The 24,851-nt window shown below is 40.1% G+C and overlaps 1 protein-coding gene across 2 annotated transcripts in view; it reads right to left on the bottom strand.

The window, feature by feature from the left end:
• Positions 1-24,851, bottom strand: part of LOC100497990 (collagen type V alpha 3 chain) — a 132,058-nt gene that overhangs the window by 10,187 nt on the left and 97,020 nt on the right. For both annotated transcript variants that reach the window (XM_012953005.3, XM_004918818.4), the window contains 41 exons: positions 24,308-24,352; positions 23,641-23,694; positions 21,832-21,876; positions 21,137-21,190; positions 20,118-20,225; positions 19,973-20,026; positions 19,173-19,226; positions 17,903-17,947; positions 16,826-16,879; positions 16,524-16,568; positions 15,141-15,194; positions 14,984-15,037; positions 13,445-13,498; positions 13,246-13,353; positions 12,927-13,016; positions 11,969-12,022; positions 10,468-10,575; positions 9,939-10,046; positions 9,511-9,564; positions 8,828-8,881; positions 8,445-8,552; positions 8,272-8,325; positions 7,700-7,753; positions 7,567-7,620; positions 7,107-7,160; positions 6,687-6,794; positions 6,444-6,497; positions 6,291-6,344; positions 5,897-5,950; positions 5,766-5,819; positions 5,559-5,666; positions 4,490-4,543; positions 4,242-4,295; positions 3,459-3,566; positions 3,281-3,334; positions 2,862-2,897; positions 2,364-2,417; positions 2,022-2,271; positions 1,818-1,930; positions 1,185-1,253; positions 103-336 (listed from right to left, as the gene is read on the bottom strand). In XM_012953005.3, coding sequence (XP_012808459.1) covers positions 103-336; positions 1,185-1,253; positions 1,818-1,930; positions 2,022-2,271; positions 2,364-2,417; positions 2,862-2,897; positions 3,281-3,334; positions 3,459-3,566; positions 4,242-4,295; positions 4,490-4,543; positions 5,559-5,666; positions 5,766-5,819; positions 5,897-5,950; positions 6,291-6,344; positions 6,444-6,497; positions 6,687-6,794; positions 7,107-7,160; positions 7,567-7,620; positions 7,700-7,753; positions 8,272-8,325; positions 8,445-8,552; positions 8,828-8,881; positions 9,511-9,564; positions 9,939-10,046; positions 10,468-10,575; positions 11,969-12,022; positions 12,927-13,016; positions 13,246-13,353; positions 13,445-13,498; positions 14,984-15,037; positions 15,141-15,194; positions 16,524-16,568; positions 16,826-16,879; positions 17,903-17,947; positions 19,173-19,226; positions 19,973-20,026; positions 20,118-20,225; positions 21,137-21,190; positions 21,832-21,876; positions 23,641-23,694; positions 24,308-24,352 — 3,078 coding nt within the window. The remainder of the gene's footprint in view (positions 1-102; positions 337-1,184; positions 1,254-1,817; positions 1,931-2,021; positions 2,272-2,363; positions 2,418-2,861; positions 2,898-3,280; positions 3,335-3,458; positions 3,567-4,241; positions 4,296-4,489; positions 4,544-5,558; positions 5,667-5,765; positions 5,820-5,896; positions 5,951-6,290; positions 6,345-6,443; positions 6,498-6,686; positions 6,795-7,106; positions 7,161-7,566; positions 7,621-7,699; positions 7,754-8,271; positions 8,326-8,444; positions 8,553-8,827; positions 8,882-9,510; positions 9,565-9,938; positions 10,047-10,467; positions 10,576-11,968; positions 12,023-12,926; positions 13,017-13,245; positions 13,354-13,444; positions 13,499-14,983; positions 15,038-15,140; positions 15,195-16,523; positions 16,569-16,825; positions 16,880-17,902; positions 17,948-19,172; positions 19,227-19,972; positions 20,027-20,117; positions 20,226-21,136; positions 21,191-21,831; positions 21,877-23,640; positions 23,695-24,307; positions 24,353-24,851) is intronic.

Below are 24,851 nucleotides of genomic sequence, written 5' to 3'. Positions count from 1 at the left end.
AGGGGGGGGGGGTGAGGCACTAAGGCACATTGGTAGGTCCAGTAAACAGTTGAAGAAACAAAGTCTGACAGCAGATATGCAATGATACAATGCTTTCCTTACCTTGCACCCATCGTATATTGCCCTGAGTTGAGGTGTGCGACTGTGTGAGAGCTCCTCTTCATTATCTGCTCGGAACTTCATGGCCCTGTTGTAGTTCCCCTGTGACATGTCATACCATGCAACAGACTGCTGACAATTATACGTGAACTGTTGGTGGCCCACAGCGCTGAGCAGCTTCAGGAAGGTCATCTGCACTACATGTACAGGGTTCCCATCGGCGTCAATGTAGTGGAACTATGGGGTAAGTTACAAATAATGGAATTATAATTCTTATTACTCTGTGATGCCAAATTGTATGCACTATAGAATCACAAAAGGATTGGACTGGTTTCATTATATTATACTATATTTATATTTAGTATGCCTTGTCTCTTTCTGGCTTAATTACATATCTGTATTCTAATTGGCTGAATCCATGATGCTGTACTGTTCTGCCTGAGAAGCCCATTAGCAAGGGCCTTAGCGACGCTGTCCGGGGTGGGCATGTCTAGTTCATACTGACCCTTTGAAGCTTATTAATTATCTCCTGGCATGCCTATTTGCCCAAGCACATCCTGGCAATCTCAGGTTGGATAAGTGGGAGGGGCCTGGAACCAGCTGTTTAAATGAGGTATGTCCCGCATCCTGGCATCTGCCATTAAAGGGATACTGTCATGATTTTTATGGGGTACTTTTTATTTCTAAATGACACAGTTTACAAAGAAAATAATTCGCTCTGCCATTTAACATTTATTATGTATAACATTAGTCTTTCTAACATCTTTCAGAAGGAGCCAGTGCTACATATTAGAACTGCTTTCAGCTAACCTATTGTTTCTCCTACTCCCATGTAACTGGAGGAGTCCCAAGCCGGACTTGGATTTCTTACTATTGAGTGCTATTCTGATACCTACTGGGAGCTGCTGTCTTGCTCCCTTCCCATTGTTCTGCTGATCGGCTGCTGGGGGGGGGGGGGGGATATCACTCCAACTTGCAGCGCAGCAGTAAAGTGTGACAGGTCACATGGCTCTGATAAACTGCCTTGATGGCTGTAACATGGCTAAAGTTGGAAGGCCTTTGGGAGGAAATTATAATAAAATTACCTTCTTTCCTCTTTTAAAGGAGCTGTACCATTCTCCTGGGGTTTCTTTATTCCACGCTGCAATTTTCACCTGAATACGAAGAGTGTTTGAAAATTAATATTGCTTTATGGTGAATATGATCTAACATTTAACATTCATGTAAAAAACAAAGTGCAACAGAATAACATAATACTAACAAATGCTAACTGGTTATGTGATTATCAAAGATGCTAATTATTATTAGTGACAGTAATATTCCGTTCTGGATTTGTACCTTATATCGCTGGGTTTCCTAGTAGCGCATGTGATTATTAGCAGCGGTATAATATTACAGTCGCAGGCCTGGAGTCCCAAAACCGAAACTGGGCCCAAGAAATATACCCTGTATGTCATAAAAGGCACTAAGTTTCCCAGTAGCAGTTACCCATAGCAACCAATAAAATCTTTACTTTTAAACAGGTGACCACCAAATGCTGGCTGCTAATTGGCCGCTATGGGTTACTGCTCCTGGGCAAACTTTGTGCCTTTTATTATATGACCCCATTAGACAATATTAAAAATGTTAATTAAAAAATTTAGCAACTACCACCTGGTCTGCTTCTGTAGTGAATGGTGGAAAGGAAGGCACTAAAGCATTACCCATATTTTACTCACCGACTCAAACTTTTTGTCCGGATAGAGACAGGTTTCTCCCCCTGCCGTGAAATTGCAGAACACGCGGAAGGCATCACGGTTACATCCTTGGTTTGGATCAATCCAATATTCTCCTAAAGATGAAGAGGGAGGCGATTGGTCTCATTTTGCTTAACTTGTATCCTATACACTGTATCCTATACACTGCACTACCACATAACTCACCATCCTTCATATTTGAATGGCACATCTGTAGTTCCTTGCATGTCCTTGCTGGGCTCTCCTTGGATCCTACGGGCCGCCTCATGTGTTCCAATTCCGTTTTTAAGGAACTTATTACCGCTTTTACCTCCTCATCCATATATTCATTCATATAATCCCCTATACTCTGATCTGCCTGTTCTCCTTCCGACTGCCTACGCCTTTTCCTAGTTCCCTCGTACGGCAGAGGCTGTATGAATTGGGCAGGTGGACCCTGCAAAGGGGAATGGAAAACATACAATTGAAGACAGACAGCCGTAGATATTTGGCTCTGAGAACTGTAAAGACAGACAACAGTGGCCTTACCGGAGGCCCGGGAGGTCCTGCTGATCCTGGATCTCCCTTGAGTCCCAGTATGCCCTATTAAAAGCAGATTTGTTTAGACCACATTTTGAAGCCCTTTCCACACCAATAAAGTAAGTTCATGTTTTAGCATAAAGATTAAAACATGAATACAACCCACCAAAAGGGAGAACATTCCATTCATAAAGAGGGGTAAAATAATAAAAGTTTTATGGGGTTAAGTAATAAAAAGCACTAAGCTTGCCCAGGAGCTATAACCCACAGCAACCAATCAGCTGGTAAAATGTAGGGTCACCTGATTAAAAGAAAAACTTATTGGTTGCTATAGGTTACTGCTCCTGGGCAAACTTTTATTACATATGGTGGGTTAAAGTCACCCACATTTCGTAACATATAGTAGTCAAACAGCTAACCAGTAACGCCTACCTGCTGTGGGTCACTAGACAATTAGCAAACTTAAGATTGTTGAGATTACATGATCCCTACATGTTGGGAACTTACCGGAGCTCCTTTTGAACCTTTCTGACCTGAAGGGCCCTAAAGTATCAGAAACAAACAACAACATTTAGTCAATGGATACCCGTTACTGTATAACCCTTTTACCTTTTATACTACAGTAATATCACTACTACTTATAAGTATCCTAAATTCCTTTCTAAATGCCTTTCTCTATAAACCAACACCCAATAGTGGGAAATATGACATTCATAAAACATGTATGTCTATCTTCAGTAAGTCCACACCTGCCACACATGAGAAGCCTACACTGATCCACCCTACTCTACATACACCAATCTCCAACTTTCCTTACGTCACATGTTGGCATCCTATAAAATTCACTCAGTATCCATTTCTATTTCTGCTGATCTCTTGCTTATTGTGCCATTTTATACTTCCCAAGCACAAGCTATTGTTCATACCAATAAGCCACTTGGTCCTGGTGGTCCATTTGGTCCTGAAGGTCCAGTAGGCCCCTAAAAAAACAAAAGAAAAAGATTAGTTTTCTCCCCCCAACTAGCATTAAATATGTCTTTAGATCAATTGTCACACCATGGCACGCATTCATGTCATAAGACTTCAGAAATACATAGCACTTACAGAGTCACCTTTGGGACCCGGTACCCCCTGGATTCCAGGTGGTCCTCTGTCTCCTTTCTCTCCCATTTCACCTGGAGGTCCAATTAAACCTATTAATCCAGCATGACCCTAGGGGGAGGCAAGAAACATGAATATGTATTATAATACCCCAATACTGGACCTATAGATCTGTCCCTAAGGTGTAAAATACGCGTATTTTACAGAGTTGCCTAAATGCTTTACTGCCTATAGCATTGTTGAACTACATGAGTTACATTTTTCTAGCATCAGCAAGCTACCATCATATCAAACAACAACATTAAAACAAACTGGAGACTTACAATTAATTAACAGACAGGAAATAGTAGGATTAGAGGTCCCTGCTCACAAGAGCTTACAATCTATAGATCTGCAAAAAGTAAGGATGAAGAAGAGTAGTCATTATCCATTATGGAACATTATTTTTGTAGATCCAAAGGATGTAGGTATCTTTAAGCAAGGGAGACTTCAGGCAGAGTTTGAAGGTTTGCAAAAAAGAAAAGAGTCTTAAATGCCAAGGCAAAGAATTCCAGAGGAAGAAGGCTGAGGTGTATCTTGCAGTCAAGGAACGTTAAAAGGAGAGAAAAAAGACAAAGGTTAGAAGGAAAGCACAGGTAGTGTGAAGGAGTGCAGTCTAGTTAATCTGGTAGCTACCATCTACAGAGTTGCAGTACTGCTGACCATGAGTGGTTGAGATGAATATGGATATGAAGTGTGAGATGAGACACACAAATAAAATCAAACAGCAGGAAAGAAAGAACGCACCTTATCCCCTTTAAATCCTGGATCTCCTTTAAGGCCTGGTAATCCTGCGGGGCCCTTGAAAAGAAGAGGTTAGACTCATTATTATTTGGGTGATATATATACATGCTTATGGCTCCTAACTTCCTTATGGACATGGAGTTTCCACTGAAACCAACTCCTGCTCAAAGGTAATTATAAAGCCTTATTTAAGCCCAATTCTTTGTCTGATTATTATATATTTTTATATATACAGTATGAAGTCATCTTACCATGGGTCCTGGTGGTCCGGTCTGTCCAGGTGGCCCCAACAGTCCTGGCTCACCCTATGGGACATTGAGAAATAAAGTTGTTCAGCAAATTAGGAACAGTAGGCATACATAGCAATTAGTTAGGGCTTACTAAAGAGATTTGCCTAGATGAGGCCTGGTAAACTTACTCTATAGCCAGATAATTTTTCTGTTCAATCTTGCATTGTTATTATTATTATAGTAATAATATGCTGGATAAGTATTTTATGAGTATATCATATATATTATATAAGCATTTTGTCTGGGACTGTCTGGGCCTTACTATGGAGACATTTTTGAGGCAGAGTGGGCAGAATTTTGTACATTACAAATTCTTACTTTTATCCATAGTAGGTTGAATATACTATGAGTGCCTTGCAAACTTTTTAGGGAACTATAATACAGGTATGGGATCCCTTATCTGGAAACCCATTATCCAGAAAGTTCCGAATTATTGAAAGGCCATTTCCCATAGACTCCATTATAAGCACATAATACTAATATTTAACAATGATTTCCTGTACTTGATCCCAACTAAGATATAATTACCCCTTATTGGGGCAGAACAGCCCTATTGGGTTTATTTAATGGTTAAATGATTCCCTTTTCTCTGTAATAATAAAACAGTACCTGTACTTGATCCCAACTAAGATATAATTACCCCTTATTGGGGGCAGAACAGTCCTATTGGGTTGATTTAATGGTTAAATGATTCCCTTTTCTCTGTAATAATAAAACAGTACCTGTACTTGATCCCAACTAAGATATAATTACCCCTTATTGGGGCAGAACAGCCCTATTGGGTTTATTTAATGGTTAAATGATTCCCTTTTCTCTGTAATAATAAAACAGTACCTGTACTTGATCCCAACTAAGATATAATTACCCCTTATTGGGGGCAGAACAGCCCTATTGGGTTTATTTCATGTTTAAATGATTCCCTTTTCTCTGTAATAATAAAACAGTACCTGTTAACATAAACTTAACATTATAGCTATATTTTATATACGCTAAAAGCCTAATAAATAGATTATAGGAGTTAATAGCTTACAGCAGGTCCAGGGATGCCCCTTAGACCTTCTGATCCTGGTTTTCCAGGGGATCCTTGTGGCCCCACTGGCCCTGTCTTTCCAGGTTGTCCTTCTCCGCCGATTTCTCCCTGTGAAAGAGAAGACATTTTGAGAATTCAGTGTTCTATAAAAATAAAAGATGCTGCTTTTTCGCCTTTACTTTGTGTCTGCCATCATCATTTAGTTACCTTTGCACCCTTTTCTCCCTGTCTGCCTTCTTTCCCAGCTGGTCCAAGTGGCCCCTAACAGGAAAAAGTTGTTATTGTAAACACATTCATGGAAAAACACCTCTCCGCATACACACATATACATTACTCACCCTTCGACCTGGTGGACCCGTTGGGCCAGGTTCTCCCGATGGTCCAGGAGGTCCCTTTGATTGAAAGAAATAGTGATTTATATGAGGTCTCTATACTACCATTTATTTGTTAAAGGTCTCCGATTATGAGGAAAGCCTAGCTTTCTTGTAGACCATCTAATATTGATCCTCTTCCTCTTCCTTGAAATATGATAAAGACTCTAAATAGTCATATGATCTAAGACAGACCCATAGATAATGATAGATTTCTGTTAAATAGATGATGGCTTTATAAGGGAGTATACTTTTCAAAAATGTAACTTAAAAATGATGTTACCAGCCAATAAGTGTTAACTGGTCTCAAGTTTGTTTTCGGCTAATTAGTGTCACTCAAGATTCTGTGGCCAATACTCACAGCATTTCCACTTTCTCCAGCATCCCCTTTTTCTCCAGGTATCCCATCCACACCCTAATAATAAGACCAGGTCATTAGTACAAGGTATGCAAAAATGCCTACAAATTCTAACATTCAGAAAGAGATAGCCTTTATAAAATGTGGATTACTAACCGGTATGCCAGCCTCTCCCCGTTGTCCTGAGTCTCCAGGAAAGCCAATAGGTCCCTAAAATGGGAAATTTTATTATATAATTTACAAGCGCAATTACGATGGACCAAAACTTGTTTATCATGAGTTCACAACACAATTTCATGTAGAAAAGATAAATGTATTTAGTAATACAGCACTGTCAGATGTAAAGGGAGATCTCTAGTACCTTGCATCAACCAATACTTGTAATGTACAGTATCTCACCATGTTTCCTTTGGGTCCATCTTCTCCTGGACGGCCTTTCTTTCCAGGAGCCCCAGCTGCCCCCGAAGGACCCGATTCTCCCTTTTCACCGACATCACCTTTGCCTCCCTGCAGTAAAAATTAATTCTCAGTGTTTCTTTCATTTTCAATATCCCTTGTTTCATTATAAACATATCTGTATATTTCTTCATTTCTTGTTGCTCCAGTTGGAGACATACAATGTAGTAGTTGCTCCATAACATTCAGCTATAACATTCAGTGCAATAAAGAATGGTGTCACTTTTATCTGAGGAAGTGACATTTTCTCCTTATCTAATTTTGAGACCTTCCTGCTGTACTGTGTTTTTATCTTTCACAAACACTCTACTCCTATCTCACCTTCAGTTAACTTTCCCTTTATAAAAAGAAAGAACTACTCACAGGCGGTCCTTGTTCCCCCGTTTGGCCTGGGTCTCCAGATTCCCCTGGTTCTCCCTGCGATATGACAGACAGTGTGAGATAGAAAGGTCCAGACCTTCAGTGGTTTACCTGGTCTGATGGTGTTCTTCAGTCAAGTGTTAATTTTATACTTATAGAATGATTATTAGTTTATATCTAACATATATAGAACATATGTATAAAAGATGTTCAATGGCAAATAAAGGCTACAGACTGAGGGCTTTGGTCAAGCAACCCATAGATAATTGCTGATAACCTCATGTTTTAAAGTAAAGCATAAATAATTTTCAGTGAAGCACATGATAGAAGTGATGTGACATCACCAACTGATGTCATCATTTAGCAGCTTTAATATGGTGCTAAATTTATTGGGGCACTTCTGTATTTTAAAGACGAAACCCCTATTGGTTGCCATTTTCAGGTGACAAACTGATAAATTTACCTTTTCTCCCACAGCTCCAGGCTGTCCTGTTCCACCGGGCATTCCGTGAACTCCCTAGAACATCAGAACAAACAATATTTAGATCCTCTACATATCAGTTCTATGCCATGTAAAAGTATTGGCGTGCACTTACCTCACCACCACTAGGACCTTGTGGTCCTCTGGGACCTGAAGAACCAGGTGGGCCCTGAAATTATACAATATAAATGTACAGTAGAAGTAACTGATGTCTTACAAACACTTATAGGGAAACTGACAATAAGTGACTCTACTTTTGAATTTGAGTGAAGGATTGGTGTATGTGTAAAGAGGTATTGCAGCAAATCCCATTACAAATATAACCTTTATAAATCCACATTGGTGGACATTTTTGTTTTTGACAGTACTTTTTAGTTGATGATGATCTATTGATGATGATTTTATGACACTTTAGATAAGAAAACATTTAATTAGTTTACTGATAAAGATAAAGTAAAGGTTCCAGAGCTATATTCTGCTTTATGAACATGCTATCTATAGGAAAACAGAAATAATATTCTTTCTACATAGTAGCAAATAACAGTCACTCACTGCTGAGAGGAAGAGAGAGGGATAGACTTCCTTACTTCCACTGCGCTTAAGTCAAAATCTATTGTACAATAACATATAATTTATCCTTATTGACTCACAAGTGTTTAATAGATATTTCTTGTGATCAGCACTTACCATTAGTCCAACATGTCCACTCTCTCCCTTTTCTCCTGGTGGCCCAGGCATGCCCTATTAAAACAGAGAAGAGACAAAGTCCATATTTAGTATATCTGTCCACTCTAATGCTATTCAGCCTCGCATGGATGGAAGGTGGAGGAATCATGTATACATGTTACGATGTCACTCACCTGAAGTCCTCTTGGACCTGCCACACCAGGAAACCCTCTGTAGCCTTCATCACCCTTCTGTCCATACATTCCCTGCTGGCCTCTCTTTCCAGGTTCTCCATCTTGACCCTAAAATAAAATAAAACAACAATTTAATAACATTTCCTAAGTAATTTGCCTTCCATTAGTAGTATGCCAGGAATAATTTTATACAATAAAGAGGCTGGCCTGCAAATCTGCCATCCAAGTACTTCAGATGACATGTAGTGGTTTATGGGTAAGATGTAGATTCAGGTGAAACTATTCTTCATTATGCAAGCCTGTTCTCTAATGGAGACTATTCCGTTCAAGATTAAGTTAATTCCAAGAATGCCCAACTTTGTTTCCTGCTTCAAATTACTTACAGCTTGTCCGGGATGGCCTATTGGTCCCTGAATACCAATTGGTCCTGAAGGTCCCTGTGTAGATAAGGAAGGCAAATAATTATTTTGACTTGGATAAAAATAACAACACTACAGTACATATTACTCCATCATTAAGTACCAAGGATTTGGCTTAAGTCTTACCTGAGTTAGTTTTAACCAAATCTTTTTTATAGCCAGGCAATTTTTTACCTATTCTCCCCCACTATCTCCCATTCCGTTGTTACTGGATTGGTACTGGCATATATTACCAGCTGTCTTTGCTACTTCAAGTTGACAACCACTGGTCCTACTTTTTTTGGGTACTGCAAAGCTACATATTGTAGAATAAAAAAAAATGCAGTTGCCCCACAGAGGTTTATCTGTTTTCTGTGAAGGGGCTTTAACTGGGGGATACCCTGTATAAAAATGTAAAATGGTGTCAGGGTTAGGGACAGAAATTGTGGGTATTGTGTGTATAGTAAGGGAAGTTGGTGCATTTGATAGTCCATTTTGCCCCAGGCCTGTCCATCACCCACAGAAGCCCTTTAACTGGAAACGTCCTTTTATTTTTCATTGCCATCAACATTCTCATGTCTTGGCCTGATTGGTTCTGCCACCTTTCGACTTTTATTTTTTCTCACTTTTATTCTCCCATGAATGGCTGAAGAGCAGCTGATACTTACTGGGTCACCCTTTTCTCCTTTGCTTCCTTTCTGTCCAGGTCCTCCCAATTCACCCTGAAGAGATCAAGTTATTGTGCAGTAGGTTATAAGGAAGCTAAATGCTTGTATGCGGATAAGTACAGTATAAGTGAGAAGTGTTACATTTAGGGTGACAGGTAATGACAATAAGGATGCCAAGGTTGTAGGATAATGGGTGGAGTAGGTGTTTTAGCACTACAAAACATAACAACAAGAACAGAGTACAGGGTTGGTTTCCTGTAGATGGCACAGCATGTATGTTATACAAGCAATATTCCATTGACCCATTATAAAAAAACTAATGAAAATAAATATAGAGAAAAATGATTGAGCCAGAATATATCTCCACTTTTATTCATTAGTTCCTTAGTAGCACCATATTGAGCTAAAGAAAAAAGACTTCTCCTTACCTTGTCCCCATCGTCACCTGCAGGCCCTGGTGGACCAGCAGATCCTGGAGGTCCAATGCTGCCCTGTGCCCCATCATGTCCTGCTGGTCCCATAGGCCCTTTCTCTCCCTGGAAAACATTAGATCTGTTAATGTGAAGTAAAAGTGTACTAGTCACTGAAATCTAGGTCAGTACAATACTTAAAAGGCTGACTCTTACACTAAAATATTCCTCCTTCAATACAGTGGAAGCTCAGAAAGGAAGAACATCTAACATTGAAAGGAAACAGTTGGGGTGATGTAATAAAAGTAAAACATTTCACTGGGTCTAGTAACCCATAGCAGCGAATTAGCAAGTAGCAAAGTCAACACTTTACTAAACCTTAGCTCTATGATTTAAACCTTAACTACACAATGACTGTTAACTCCGAATCATAAAGAGAAACCCAACTATTGACAATAGTCTATAATTAAGCTCTGATTTTTGAATTGACCTTATATCCAGGCCACAATGCCAGTCCTAATATCCCTACTCTGTGCTTGCCACTTACTGGGTTCCCTTTTTCACCAGCTGGTCCAGATGGTCCCTGGCCTCCGGGCCGACCTGGAAGTCCAATGCCTCCTGCTGGTCCAGAAGGACCACGCTCACCTCCAGGCCCCTAAATATAATCATAAGAAGCATTATAGCATATGTGGAGTAATATAGTTTTACATGAAGGGATATACACAGGGATTTCTTGGGAAATGTTTTATAGATAGAACTTAGTTACAGGTAGAAGTTATAATACATAACTTTTAGGGGAGCAATAGAAGTAGTAGTAGGAAGGGTTATATAGACCAGTATAGAGCAATTAGAGGAATTATAGGGAGGGTTATATGAAGCAATAGTAGAAGTTGTAGGGAGGGATTATATGGAGCAATAGGAGGCGTTATAGGGAGGGGTTATATGGAGCAATGGGAGGGGTTATAGGGAGGGGTTATATGGAGCAATAGGAGGAGTTATAGGGAGTAGTGATATGGAGCAATAGGAGGAGTTATAGGGAGGGGTTATATGGAGCAATAGGAGGAGTTATAGGGAGGGCTTATATGGGACAATAGGAGGGGTTATAGGGAGGGGTTATATGAAGCAATAGTAGAAGTTGTAGGGAGGGATTATATGGAGCAATAGGAGGCATTATAGGGAGGGGTTATATGGAGCAATGGGAGGAGTTATAAGGAGGGGTTATATGGAGCAATAGGAGGAGTTATAGGGAGGGGTGATATGGAGCAATAGGAGGAGTTATAGGGAGGGGTGATATGGAGCAGTAGAAGGAGTTATAGGGAGGGGTTATATGGGGCAATAGGGGGAGTTATAGGGAGGGGTTATATGGAGCAATAGGAGGAGTTTTAGGGAGGGGTTATATGGAGCAATAGGAGGAGTTATAGGGAGGGTTATATGGAGTAATATGAGGAGTTATAGGGAGGGGTTATATGGAGCAATAGGAGGAGTTATAGGGAGGGGTTATATGAAGCAATAGGAGGTATTATAGGGAGGAGTTATATGGAGCAATAGGAGGAATTATAGGGAGGGTTATATGGAGCAATAGGAGGAGTTATAGGGAGGGTTATATGGAGCAATAGGAGGAGTTATAGGGAGGGTTATATGGAGCAATAGGAGGAGTTATATGGAGGGGTTATATGGAGCAATAGGAGGAGTTATAGGGAGGGTTATATGGAGCAATAGGAGGAGTTATAGGGAGGGGTTATATGGAGCAATATGAGGAGTTATAGGGAGGGGTTATATGGAGCAATAGGAGGAGTTATAGGGAGGGTTATATGGAGCAATAGGAAGAGTTATAGGGAGGGGTTATATGGAGCAATAGGAGGAGTTATAGGGAGGGTTATGGAGTAATAGGAAGAGTTATAGGGAGGGTTATATGGAGCAAGAGGAGGGGTTATGTGGAGTAATATGAGGAGTTATAAGGAGGTAATATGTGGAGTACTAGGAGTCCTTGGAGACTCTACAATGCTTGCTCCCACTCTTCCAGAACAAGTACTGGTTACTGTACTGACCGATGAACCCGATGCTCCAGGTGGCCCTTCTCCTCCTTTCAATCCAGCTGGACCCTGACCAAAAAAAAAATAAAATATTAATTTAATTGATTAAAAAGTACTTTATAGACACTACAACAACTTAGTTATGTGGTATCCCATAGGTTAGTGCTGGTAGCACACTAGGTGCAGCAAACTGAGCTGTTTCTTTCTACCTATAGTGATGGGCAAAAAGCGTTTCGCCATTGGCGGATTGTTTCGCGAAACGGATGAAAAATTTCGCCGCGGAAAAATTCGCGCACGTCCAAAAATTGTCGCCGGCGTCAAAAAAGAATAGTCGCGGGCGACAAAATAATAGCCGTGTGCGACGAAACAATAGCCGCGGGCGACGAAACAATAGCTGCGGGCGACGAAACAATAGCCGCGGGCGACGAAACAAGAGCCGCGGGCGACAAAACAATAGCCGCGCGCGACGAAACAATAGCCGTGCAACAAAATAATAGCTGCGGGCGACGAAATAATAGACGCGCGACAAAACAATAGCCGCGGGCGACGAAACAAGAGCCGCGCGACGAAACAAGAGCCGCGGGCGACGAAACAAGAGCCACGCGCGACGAAACAAGAGCCACGCGTGACGAAATAATAGCCGCGGACGACGAAACAAGAGCTGCGCAACGAAACAAGAGCCGCGGGCGACGAAACAAGAGCCGCGCGCGACAAAACAATAGCCGCGGGAGACAAAACAATAGCCGCGGGAGACAAAACAATAGCCGCGCGACAAAATAATAGCCACGGGCGACAATTTTTTTTGTCGCACGACATTTTCGCCGTTTCGTGAATTTTTCGCTGTTTCGTGGATCTTTTCAAAGATTCGCGAATTTTTCGGCGAAGCGAAACGGAACAGATTCGCTCATCACTATCTACCTAATGTGGGTAAACTCATATCACAGTATTCTGGATTTGTGCACGTGATACTTACGGCTTCTCCTGCAACACCTCTGGCACCTGGAAACCCTCTTAATCCTTGAGGACCATTTTTTCCTGGAATACCTGTTGGACCAGGGTCTCCCTGAAATAAATGATAATAAAAATGTTTTGAAAGGTAAAAGATGCAAGCTGACGTTCTTCTCTATCTAGCCAGTACAGTGATAATGAACTAGTAATATTCTTACCAGTAACAATAGTTTGCTTTGTGTTTACAAAACCATGTGATCATACAGTATCTCTCTATTTCCAAGGCACGACAACTCTGTAAGCTTGGGGCTATAGGCTTTCTCCTCCCTCACTATCACACATACCTTTGCCCCTTCTCTTCCAGCTGCCCCTGGCAGTCCTTGTTCCCCTGGTGATCCTGGAGCTCCCGGGTGTCCTCTTTCACCCATAGGCCCTATTTCTCCAGATTTTCCCTAAAAAGAAGTGGAGAAGTCTGTTTTGTATTAAGTTTTAGAAAGAATGTTAGAACACCAGGAGATGGCACTGCCATGGGTTCATGCATACCTGTGGCCCTACAACTCCAACTGGTCCAGGGAGTCCTGTTTTGCCTTGAAATCCCTAAAAGAATTAAAAGACATAACCCAGTTTATTCCAAACAGAAAAGGATACCACAATTGATTACTCCAGATATCAATGACGTTCATTTTGCTTAGTTCACATTACACTGTGCTCTGTATGACTATCCACTGAGCCAATGGAACAGGGTTTTGTGCATCATTTCATTTGAAAATATTAGCTTAGATTTCTTGTATGTAGTGCACATATTTGTACAATGTTGTACCCCTGCCCCTCAGCAAACTGTGCATGCAAGATAATGTTTGCACCCACAAACAAAAATAAATTAGTTAACAGATATAAATATTATAAGTGTATTATAACTGCATAAAAGACAACAGTATAGAAGCTGTACTCCTGCATGATTTGATTTCTAGGATGTAGTTCCAATTCATAGATATCAAATTAGTCAAACCAGTAAACAGTCAGATAAAATAGTCATTTTCTCCATTATCCATAAACTCAGTTGCAACCTAACACAAGCGATAAACATACTCTATATGGCAAAAAGTATCTAGGCACCATTTATAATGTCACTTACAGTGTTCCAAACTGGAAGTAGTCAAGGCAAGAAATAGTCACCAGCATCAAGTTTTTTTTAAAATGCATGCAGTTGTACATAGCATGGTAGCACAAGGGGAAGGCACTTGTAAAGGGCGTGATGATTTGGACAGCAAGACCTGGCTTAGTTACCGTAGTGCAAAAAAGTCTAACATCATTATGCTCAGTGGTAAGCGTTGTCCAAAGATGTGTAAATATTGCCACCATTGGATTTTTGAGCAGTTGAACACATTCTCTGGAATGATGAATTACAATATTTCATCTGAATTGAATGAGCGCTGGTTTGGTGGAAACCAGGAGAACGTTATATACCTGAATCAGTAATGCCAGTTGTAAAGTTTAGTGGAAGATCAATAAAGACCAGGGATGTTTTTCTTGGTTTAGGCTAGGTCTCCTGTTATGGTAAAATCAGAGGCTAAGGCTTCAGCAGACAAGCGGCAATTCTGTACTTCCTGCTTTGTGGCAATAGGTTGGGGAAGGCTCTTTCCTGTTTAGTAGGGTAATTCCCATGATGTCCACACAGAATTTTTGTTGTTGTAGTGGAACTGTAGTGGCCTACTGGTGGGATGACTTGGATTGCCAACTGCCATCCAGGCCTAAAAGTATCCAAGCTCACTTATGCTCTTTCCGCTACATGGAGGGAAATTCATAGTTCCAGCAAATTCATAATTACATAGTTAATTTGAGTTAAAAAAAAGATGATAGTCCACCAACAATGTTTTAGTGGAAAGCCTTTTTAGAGTAGAATTGAACAGTTAGATGTCTGGATACTTTTGGCAATAATGTGTATTAAGCAAGAATAGGGGGGTATGCCTATGGGTTGAAAAAAAAGTCAGCAGATAGGAAAGGGAAGAATTATACAAAGATGATCATAAACTAGATGAAATGCTAAAGAAGCAAAGACTAGCATGGCATGACATAACTTACTGGCTCTCCTCGCTGCCCACCATGTCCAGGTAGCCCATCCTTCCCAGAGGGTCCCTACACATAGAAAAAAAACAATAAAAGAGTCCTGCATAGTATAAAAATATAATTAATATAATTAATGTAAATGGAAATTATGTACTAAAGCATTTCTACTTACTGGAGGCCCTTTGGGTCCTGCAAAGCCAGTAGGCCCCTGAGGACCTGGTGGTCCCTTAAAAAATAAAAGAAAACCTTTGGTAAAAATATTATATTTATAAGCACTTGTTTATTTTGTGATACATTTCAGCTCTGTACAAACTTAAATTGATCTTAGTTCTTCTTATCCCTTCGGGGGGCTGTGTAAGTTGAGGAGGGGCTACTCACAGTACCCCAAATGCAGTATGTCATATTTAATTTAAGCTGCCTGAAACTTTACCAATCTCTTCCATCTGACATAACCATTGGCTCAAGACAACGGGACTCATTCCTGGTACTCCTACCTTAAAAGACCAGGGTTTTTTCTTTATTCAGGCAACTAATGAGTGGAAACTCTTACTAATAAGTGAGATGGCCTGCCATTACATGACATGGTTTAATAATCCGTGGAAATACACATTAATCTATTTTTACAGCCTGCTAATGACTGAGTGCTTGTTTAGTGAATCAGTGGATAAGTGACAATTTATTTTTAAGGATAACTTTGCCCTCAGACATTGCTCCTGTGCTTAGTAAAGGGGCCTTTGATGGCATAGTTTTGTTGTACGTTTCCTTTTGTTGGTTAGGAAGTTGTCCCTGCTATTTATATCTCTGTGTAGCTGGTCAAACCCCATGGGCTTCAAGATCATGCCCCCTCCTGTTTTCTTGTTCTTCTCCTGTGGGAGGGGGGTTAAATCAGATTGTATCCAGCCAGTCTGGAAGACAATGGCATCCTAGGCAAGGCTAAAACTGTAAGGTGACCAAGTAACACCTTCATGCAAGCTACGGAACTGGTTGTTTAGATGTCCTCCTGGAAGCCATGACAAATTTTAATGAATCAGAAGGTTGTTTGCTTTTTAAGGAGAAGAAGAACCTGCTAATAGCTGAGGTTATTTCAAAACCACAGACAGCTGCTTAGTCTTTTGATACGTTTGGTTCAATGTCCATTTCTCATACTGAGGTGCTTGTTGTTGTGAATATAAGCATCTACTCCCAGTTAATATCCTATCCTCTATCCTCTGAAAAAAGTCATATTGCTTGCAGCTTATTGACTGGAATTATTAGCTAAAGTGTAGACAGGCATCAGTTGAGACCAAGTGAGACCAACTTGCCAATGGATTAGTTTACCGATTACCTTGACAAAGGGATTCTCATTAGTGAATGAGACTTCTGGTAAATGGGAAAGGCAGTGTTCCAAACTGTTAATTACATTCTGTTTATTGATAATGCCTTAAGACTTAAGCTCTTGCAACCAGGGCCCTTTGTTTTTATTCAGTAACTTGGTTCCACTAAGCCAGAAGCCATTATTAATTTGTCTCATAAGCTTTCATCCTACACATCCTGTGCACTATAGAACAAATCTCACCTTTTCACCCATAGTGCCGGGAACTCCATCGTTGCCACTGTCCCCCTATGCAAAGAAAAACAGCATCCACCTTTAGTGCTTCAAATACAGATGTTACCAAAATGACATTGAATTTAATAAGTGGGACATGCAAATTATTCAGTAATTGCTATTATACCACAAGAGCAACTGCCTGTTTGTACAACTTCAAAGTGGTCTGAAGGGCCAGAGTTGTAAGTTCTATCATAGACAACAAAATCAGCTTGTAGTTGAGAAGAAGACAAAGAGACAAAGACAAATACAATAGAAGGGAAGTTACTTACTTTAGCACCTGGTTTTCCTGTTGGTCCTCTTTGACCTCGCTCTCCACGAATTCCCTAAGAGAAAACAAGGAGGGTACAATTGACTAATGATTTTGGGGTGCAACACCAGCATGAAAAAGTCCTGGGGGTGCCGAATAAAGGTTATGATTGGCTATTTTGTAGCCTCTTAATACCTTTAAGATAATACCTTTGCTCTTTGTAAACTGATGGCCTACAGATGGCTCTGTTGTCAGTGCCCCTGGTTATTATGCCCCCAAGCCAGGAATTCAAAAATAAGCTCCTGCTTTGGGGCCACTGGGAGTAACATCCAAGGGGTTGGTGAGCAACATGTTGCTTGTGAGCCACTGGTTGGGGATCACTGTCCTAGACGCTTCATGCTGTGAGTTCAAGTATACTCAATTACAAAAATTGTACTAGTGTATGCTACTGTAAGCAATGCTCTCTTTTAGGAATGACTGTGTACTGGAGCCTTGAGAAGCAGTAGTTGTAGGAAGGATTAGGGGGAGAAGCCAGAATAGCTTCATTGCTGCCCAAGCCTCAGCTTTTCAGTTGTTGCTGTTAAAGTAATGTACAAAGCGAAATACCCTGAAAGCTGAAGGACCACAGACTGAATAGTCCACAGTTAGTTCCTGAGGCCCCAGAAACTCTAATGCAGATTTATTTAAACTCAAATTGTGGAATACAAAAGTATACCCGGGAGTGAAATCTATTTTGTGAATTATCAGCACTTATTTTTGGTCAGTGTCAGTACTCAGTGCTGCTCAGTAGCAGTGCTGAACACTAACACCATTCTGAATCCTTGCTTCCTGCACATAACTTACATCACAGAGGATGGATTTGAACCACTATTTTCCATGATAGAACAAATCATTTAGCACATAAAGTAAACTGCTAAATAAGATAAACATCTGCACCAGTACCAGCCATTGAAAGATTCTAATTGATAAATTGTCCCTCAGCTTTGCCCCAGGTCACTCTGCAACTAAAGGCAGCACCGTCTTTAAGATAATACCTTTGCTCATGAACATGCAGATATTTCCTAAATAATGTATAGTGTGCATACACAGAGTAACTTACTGTAGGTCCCCTTTGGCCTGGTTGTCCAGCTTGTCCAGCTCTTCCCTGAAGAAAGATTCATTGAGTGTGGATTAGTAAACACACATGCAAAAATCTGATGACTCTCAGTTCTGTAGAGACTCATGGATACTCTTTCACTTGTATTGCTAGGGTCAACACTAAGGACACTAAAGTAGCTTCCTAACACTAGTTTTGTAACACTGGTTCAAAGGAGTTTATAGGCTTTGTATGCATTGCAGTGGGATCCAGAAATTATGGATTCGGTGCATCCCCAGTAGGGTGGAAAAAGAGAATGGAGCAACAAGCTTGAGAGATTGACAGATTGAGAGAGACATAATTAGACATTGGGGACAAAGAGGGGAAGATGTGAGACAAGATCTAGGTATAGTTGTGATAAAAAAGTGAGAAGGGAAAAGGAAGACAGTGTTGCCATGGATGGATAATGATACATTAACCAGGCATTAGCTACTGTAGGGAATAACAAGCATGTGAAACTGTTGTCATTTTAACATCCTTCTCCTGAGCTTCTGAGTTTGGAATGGGCAAGGTCAGAAGACATGGGCATTTAACAAAACCAGTGATAGGATCTAGGCAGAGAACAGCAACTGACAGTAGGTAGGCCAACAAAGGATTTGGGGTTTGGCTGAATCAGAAGATAGTGAATTCAGTGCATATCTAGTCCTGTAGACTTCAATGAAAAGTTTATTATAGCTACACTAAGATAAATACACAGAAGTACAGCCAACTAGAAATTCATCACTTAACACATGGTATTAAAATTAAACTGGCAACAAAACATTATATATGGTATGGATTAGCTAAAGTTGTTTCAACATACAGTATCTGGGAACTATGATATCAAAGTTTAAATATGTGAGTGGGACCATCTAAACTGAGGAGGAGAGTCCATTCCCTAAAGCTCTGAGGTGGGAGGTTTAGGAAGGATGTTGTGTTCTGCTCTTTACTGTAATGGGGCAGATGCTTGGAAAAAACTTAAAGCAGAAGGTGTGGATCATATAATTGTTCCAAGAACCACATGGAACAAGTCAAAAATGTAGAGGAACATAGTAGGAAAAGCTTATTCATGGAACATATATATAATGGAAAGGCTAAAGGGGCATTTTGATTTTACTTTCTTTATATCCCTATATTAATAATAGGAATTATTTTAATGTGTTATTTTAATGTATGTATAACTAAAAATAATATAGCTTTACATTAATAAAATTAATTCAGAAATCCAATAAAGAACTCACTAATAGAAACTCACCCTTTTGCCTTTATCTCCAATTGTTCCCAATGGTCCGGCAAAGCCATTGGAACCCTGTAAAGACAAGTGATTGTATTGTGTAAGTGACAATATGGTGAGTGACTGACTATATTATACTTCCCACAATTTCCCAGAGACAGCCAGAGATACCATCTAACAACTGGAACACCACTGCTGCAGTGAGAGCTAAAACTAAGGCCTAAGGACAAGTAGCATGAAGGTGGCCAGACCCTATAATATCATCCAAAGCAGATAAAGCAAAATAATTTTCTCCAGGTATTGAATAGATTATCACTATGAATTGGTATGCAGAGCAGTCACAAAATTTCAGTGAGACTTTATAGTCCCAGCTTCTTCCCCAAATATTCCAGAAATACTCAGGTCTGCTGGAAAACTAATACACAGGGAAACTGTGGGATGATATTTAATAACCTGAGGGGTACTAGTGCACTTGTATACCAGAGGCTCCAGATACCTGGGACATCAATTGCTACTATTTGCCACCTCTAGCACTTGGATACATTAATCATCTGATGTTGGAAGATAACAAGCCTCATCTAGACATCATCCAGTAGGTCTTTTATTCAATACTTATTAGTATAGTAATACTAATAAGAAAATAACCGTAGCATTAAATGGAGAAATTTAATACTTTAGCAGGATGAGTAAAGGAAATCCCCCTGACCAGGACCAGGAGATCTATAGTTTTATAGTTTATACCAGCACAATACAACATGAGAACCCAAGAAATGGACATACATTTCTCATATTAAGAAAAAAAGAAACTTAAATATTATTACCTTGGCACCCTGACGGCCTGGATACCCGGGAAGTCCTGGTACACCCAGCTTTCCCTGATGGCATAAAGGACAAGCATTTTAGGACAAAGGGGCTCATTTGTATGACATAAAGCGCTTGCACAGAATTTTAACAAAAGCCACATACCTTCTCACCGGGTACCCCCAATGATCCTATTTCCCCAAGGGGTCCAGCCTGCCCTTTTGGCCCCTCGGGACCATCCTCTCCACGTACTCCAATAGGACCAGGGTCCCCCTAAAACATTGCAAAAGCAATGGGCTTTGAATCATAAACAACAGAGCAATGCCTGCATATGCCAATATGTAAATCACTTTAGTACAAAAACGTATGGGGTAAAACATTTCTTGCTATGCTATTCAAGCAGTACAGACTAATGCAGGGATTTTCAGCTTTTCTTATTTCATGGACCCATTTGACATTCAATATTTGTTCAGATACCCCTTATTATCTAATAGCAAGGATGCAGATATATGAAAGCATTACTGTATCAGCCATAGTCCTATCAAAATTCTATTCACCTCAAGTCTCAACCTTAACAGCCTTCAGTTGTGGTTCCCAAAATGTCAGGGAGTGCACAGTGGCATGCTCCCCAGATTTCATACCAACTGGCCTTAGGTTGGCATGGGTAGGGAATAATGTTAGAGGAAAGATTAGACCCCCCCTAAAACTGGCAAACTACCATATATATAAATGTACAGTTATAAGCTCTCTCATGGAAAGCCATCTTCTGGAAACCTCTCCAAACACAAATTTCACCCTCCTCCTTTACATGGCAGCCACTGCTCTGTGCCCCCTAGTGGGGCCAGCTCCACGATTTGTGAATTGTTGGTGTGATGTGTGAGCCCTACAGCGTGGCAATGTACAAGCCTTCCTGTGACTGAATTGGAATTAAGATGCTGTGAGCCAAAATCATAAAATGGCTTTCATCGTTGTCTAAATAGTTTCCACAAAACATGTTAAAACTAAACATTTCAGCCTAAATAAGGTTTTATAGATTTAATAAGTGAAAAGGTAAAATTGCCTATTTCAGGTTTTTATTAATTGCCCCCTCAGCGAGGTCTTAGTAATGTCAGAATGCGCTACATCTGGAGGGGGGTATGAAAAAAAGACGGACTTCAGAAAATGTTCAACTTCGTCAGACTTACCCTGTCTCCTTTGATTCCCATATCTCCTTTGAAACCTGGAAATCCATCTTCACCCTGTCAGAGACAAGCCGCTAATGGTTAGGATAATACGAAGCATTGGCCCACCCAGTTTCATTACATTATGGCTTTGCCATCAATATATTATCTGGATGTTTATGATGTCATCTGTTGTTATCATCTCAAGAAACAATGATGGTCATTAATTTGTTGAACATAATGATGGTCTATATTAAATCTGGTGCCACCATAAGACTTTACAATAAAGGGACCATGCCAAGGACATTATGTGGCAATTTACATTTACATTTTTTTTACATTGGTAAATAATATGTTTTGTAAATCTGAATATGTCTGGGCCTTGTCTGCATCAATTCAAGGCTGTGGAGACCATTTTGACATCTTAGGTACCAGAACCCTTAAACTGCGCTCCCTTTCCAGCTGTAGATAGTGGAGACTGGCAGACTAACTTCCTTTTAGAAATGGGAAGTTTGACTTATACAGAGTATTGGTAGATTTCCTTGGAAAAATTCCACTTGAGGTAAAGTTCTAAGCTCACCTTATGGCAGAAGCCCAAGAGGAGACATTAGTAAACTACAGAATGCCTCATTGGTTGGTGTTAATATCTCCTCTTCTCCCCAAACAGTTGAAGTACATGATTTCCCAGTTTCTGGACTAATGGGTTAGAAAACACTTACCTTCTCCCCTTTGCTTCCTTTTGGCCCTCTTACTCCAAAGGCTCCCTGTTAAACCAAAATAGAATTAATAATGACAGTTTGCTTGGGGGTCCCTCACTGTCTGTAGTGGCTGCGTTGGACATATCTTTTACAAACTTCAATAATTTATTTATAGCTTTTGATATATATGATTAGTGAGCTGTCTCAGCCTAACATTTCTTGTGCATTCCTAGCCTGATTGGAGGAGCAACTGGATGCACCAGGTGAAAATTGTTATATTGAAGGAACTGTGACAGCGATTTCTCGGGTGTAACAAACAAATTCCAACGTAAGTCATGGATTTGGAATTCCCAGCTGCAAACCATCATGATTAAGGGAGCAGATGAATAAAGACTTTAGGATCTCAAAAAACTTAAATAAATCAGAATAAAAATAAAATGTATTTGTGAAAAATTACACACCCACTACAATTCAGGGGTATTTTTTAAACTATGCCATATGCCAGTTCCCCTTTAATCCATTAAATCATTAAAATGCGTGTAACTACAATTGTAGCAGCATCAACATGAGTGTAACCAACTTCCTACTTTTTAGGAAACATACTGGTCATGCAGAACAGTATAGATTTATGCTTCATATTTAGGTTTAGAGTCACTTAGGTTCCTGCTTTATTACACAATCTATCTATTAGTACAGACTCATATTGATTCATTCAATTATATGTTATGTCAAGTAACCAGGTCAGAACTGGGGGGTAGTTAAAACCGACTTGTTCAATTGGAAGGAGAGTAATCTACAAGAAGGGAGGGACCAGAGAGCAGCATATGGACTGGGTAGGGGTTGATGGTGAGGGGTGGACTGAGCTGCCAGTGGGTGCATGAACTGTGTTGTGTGGTAACAAGAGAGGGGCTGGACTGTGATGGTCAGTTTCAAGTAGTATTGCCTTGATCACCAATATTGCTTGACCCATCTCTGCAAACAACCGTTGCTTACTGGTTGAGTAAAAGCCCAAAGCAATGTTACACAAAGTAAGCACTGCTAGATTAAATGGCTAATGAGCTATGATTGGCCTGTTCAGTTAACCAGTCAGATATGAAACTCAAGTTGGGTGTAGGGAGAAGTAGACTGAACTTTGGCTAACTTGGGGGTTCCTTAGGTTTCCCTATACTCTATGCTAAAAGGAGTGTTCGGTCTGGAACTGCAGACCCATAATTTATCCAATCTTGGAATGAAGGGAGTTTAATGTTGAGGTGGTCTTCCCGTAGAAGCAAACATATTACATACAAGGGGTTTTACAAAAACTGAATTAATAAGGATCTAAATTCAGTTCTTGTTGGTTTCTTTTGCTCATTTTTTACACAGTTCAGTGTAAGAGTTAAAGTTGCTGAGTATTTTTCAACCCAATAAATGAAGTTGCTATGATACTATGCTAAATCACAGAGCTGTGAGGCACAATTAGCCGGCAACCCTACGGTTGTTATTGCTTGAAGTCAACAGTTACTCTCAGCAACCACAACCAGCTGGTGCATTTCCTTGCGATGCTTGATACAAACACACACGTAAGCTACCTACCCCTTTAGCATTTTAATAAATGGAAATTGCCCCCAAGGAAGTTAACTTTCATTCTTGTTTGAAAGCATTAATCTTGTGTTTCGTGGTCGCTATACACCACAATTAAGCAGTCATGTATCAAAGACTGCATGGATGCCGATCCCATGCAGCCAATCAGGGTAAATAAGCTTATTGATGTACTTACATACTTTTTCTCTTTGAATTGTACATCATAAAAATATCTTTCCAAACATTTGTTAGTGAAATTTGACTACTAACCTTGACTCCACGTGTACCGGGGTAACCGATTGGGCCGGGGGCACCTGGTGGACCCTAAAGGAAACAAGACATTTGCAAGAACAGTCAATAACTTTGAGAAGAATAAACAGAATTCTGATTTGCTGTTCACAACGGATACTATGGGGCACATTTACTAATCCACGAATCCGAATCACGAATAGGAAAAAATCGTATTGGAAACGAAAATTTCAGAAGATCGCATATATCACGAAAATGCTTACGAAAAAATCGCATTAGTCACGATAATATCGTATTGGGGATCGGAAAGTCCCGAAATTTTCGTACCGAACAATTGTAAACAGTGGTAAAACCTTTCCGATTTTTTCGTGCAAACATCCAAAAAAGTTGTGCGCTGTCTGAAAAAGTTGTGTGCCATACGAAAAAGTCGTGCGGACGCTTCAAAAAATCGGCGAAAATACGCTCGGAGCATTCGTGCTTTTGTAAATGTGCCCCTATATGTCATTACTATGACTTCTGAGATATTTCTACTGCATCTCCATTGTCATGATATTTAAGTTTGTTTTTTGTTGACTTTTTTTGTTAATCCATAGCCATAGAGTATGTTCTAAAGACCCACATAATATTACCACTACTTTTAGAGTACATTGTTATTATTTTGTTATTATATATTCCCCAATATACTCACCTGAATTCCCTTCTCACCAGCCGGCCCTTCCCTTCCTGGATGCCCCTGCAACCATACGAAAACACTGCATTAATATTGATACTAAAAAGTTCAGTGTAAAAGTAATGGATTCCTTTGATTTGAAGTCAGGGACTCAAATACTTGGTTCTTTTTAAGGTCAATGACATCAGCACTGCTTTGACTTTAGCTGCCCTGAACCATGTACAGGTATGGGAATCTGTTATCCAGAAACCTGTTATCCAGAAAACTCTCAATTACGGAAAGCCTGTCTCCCATAGACTCTATTTTAATCAAATAACTTTGATTTTTAAAACTCATTTCCTTTATCTCTGTAATAATAAAACAGTACCTTGTATTTGATCCCAACTAAGATATAATTACCCCTTATTGGGGGCAGAACAGCCCTATTGGGTTTATTTAATGGTTAAATGATTCCCTTTTCTCTGTAATAATAAAACAGTACCTGTACTTGATTCCAACTAAGATATAATTACCCCTTATTGGGGGCAGAACAGCCCTATTGGGTTTATTTAATGGTTAAATG

The sequence above is a fragment of the Xenopus tropicalis genome, chromosome 3 (assembly GCF_000004195.4).
Source record: "Xenopus tropicalis strain Nigerian chromosome 3, UCB_Xtro_10.0, whole genome shotgun sequence".
Lineage (NCBI taxonomy): Eukaryota > Metazoa > Chordata > Amphibia > Anura > Pipidae > Xenopus > Xenopus tropicalis.
The sequence above is the reverse complement of the archived record's forward strand: the minus strand, read 5'-3'. Positions and strand labels throughout refer to the sequence as shown.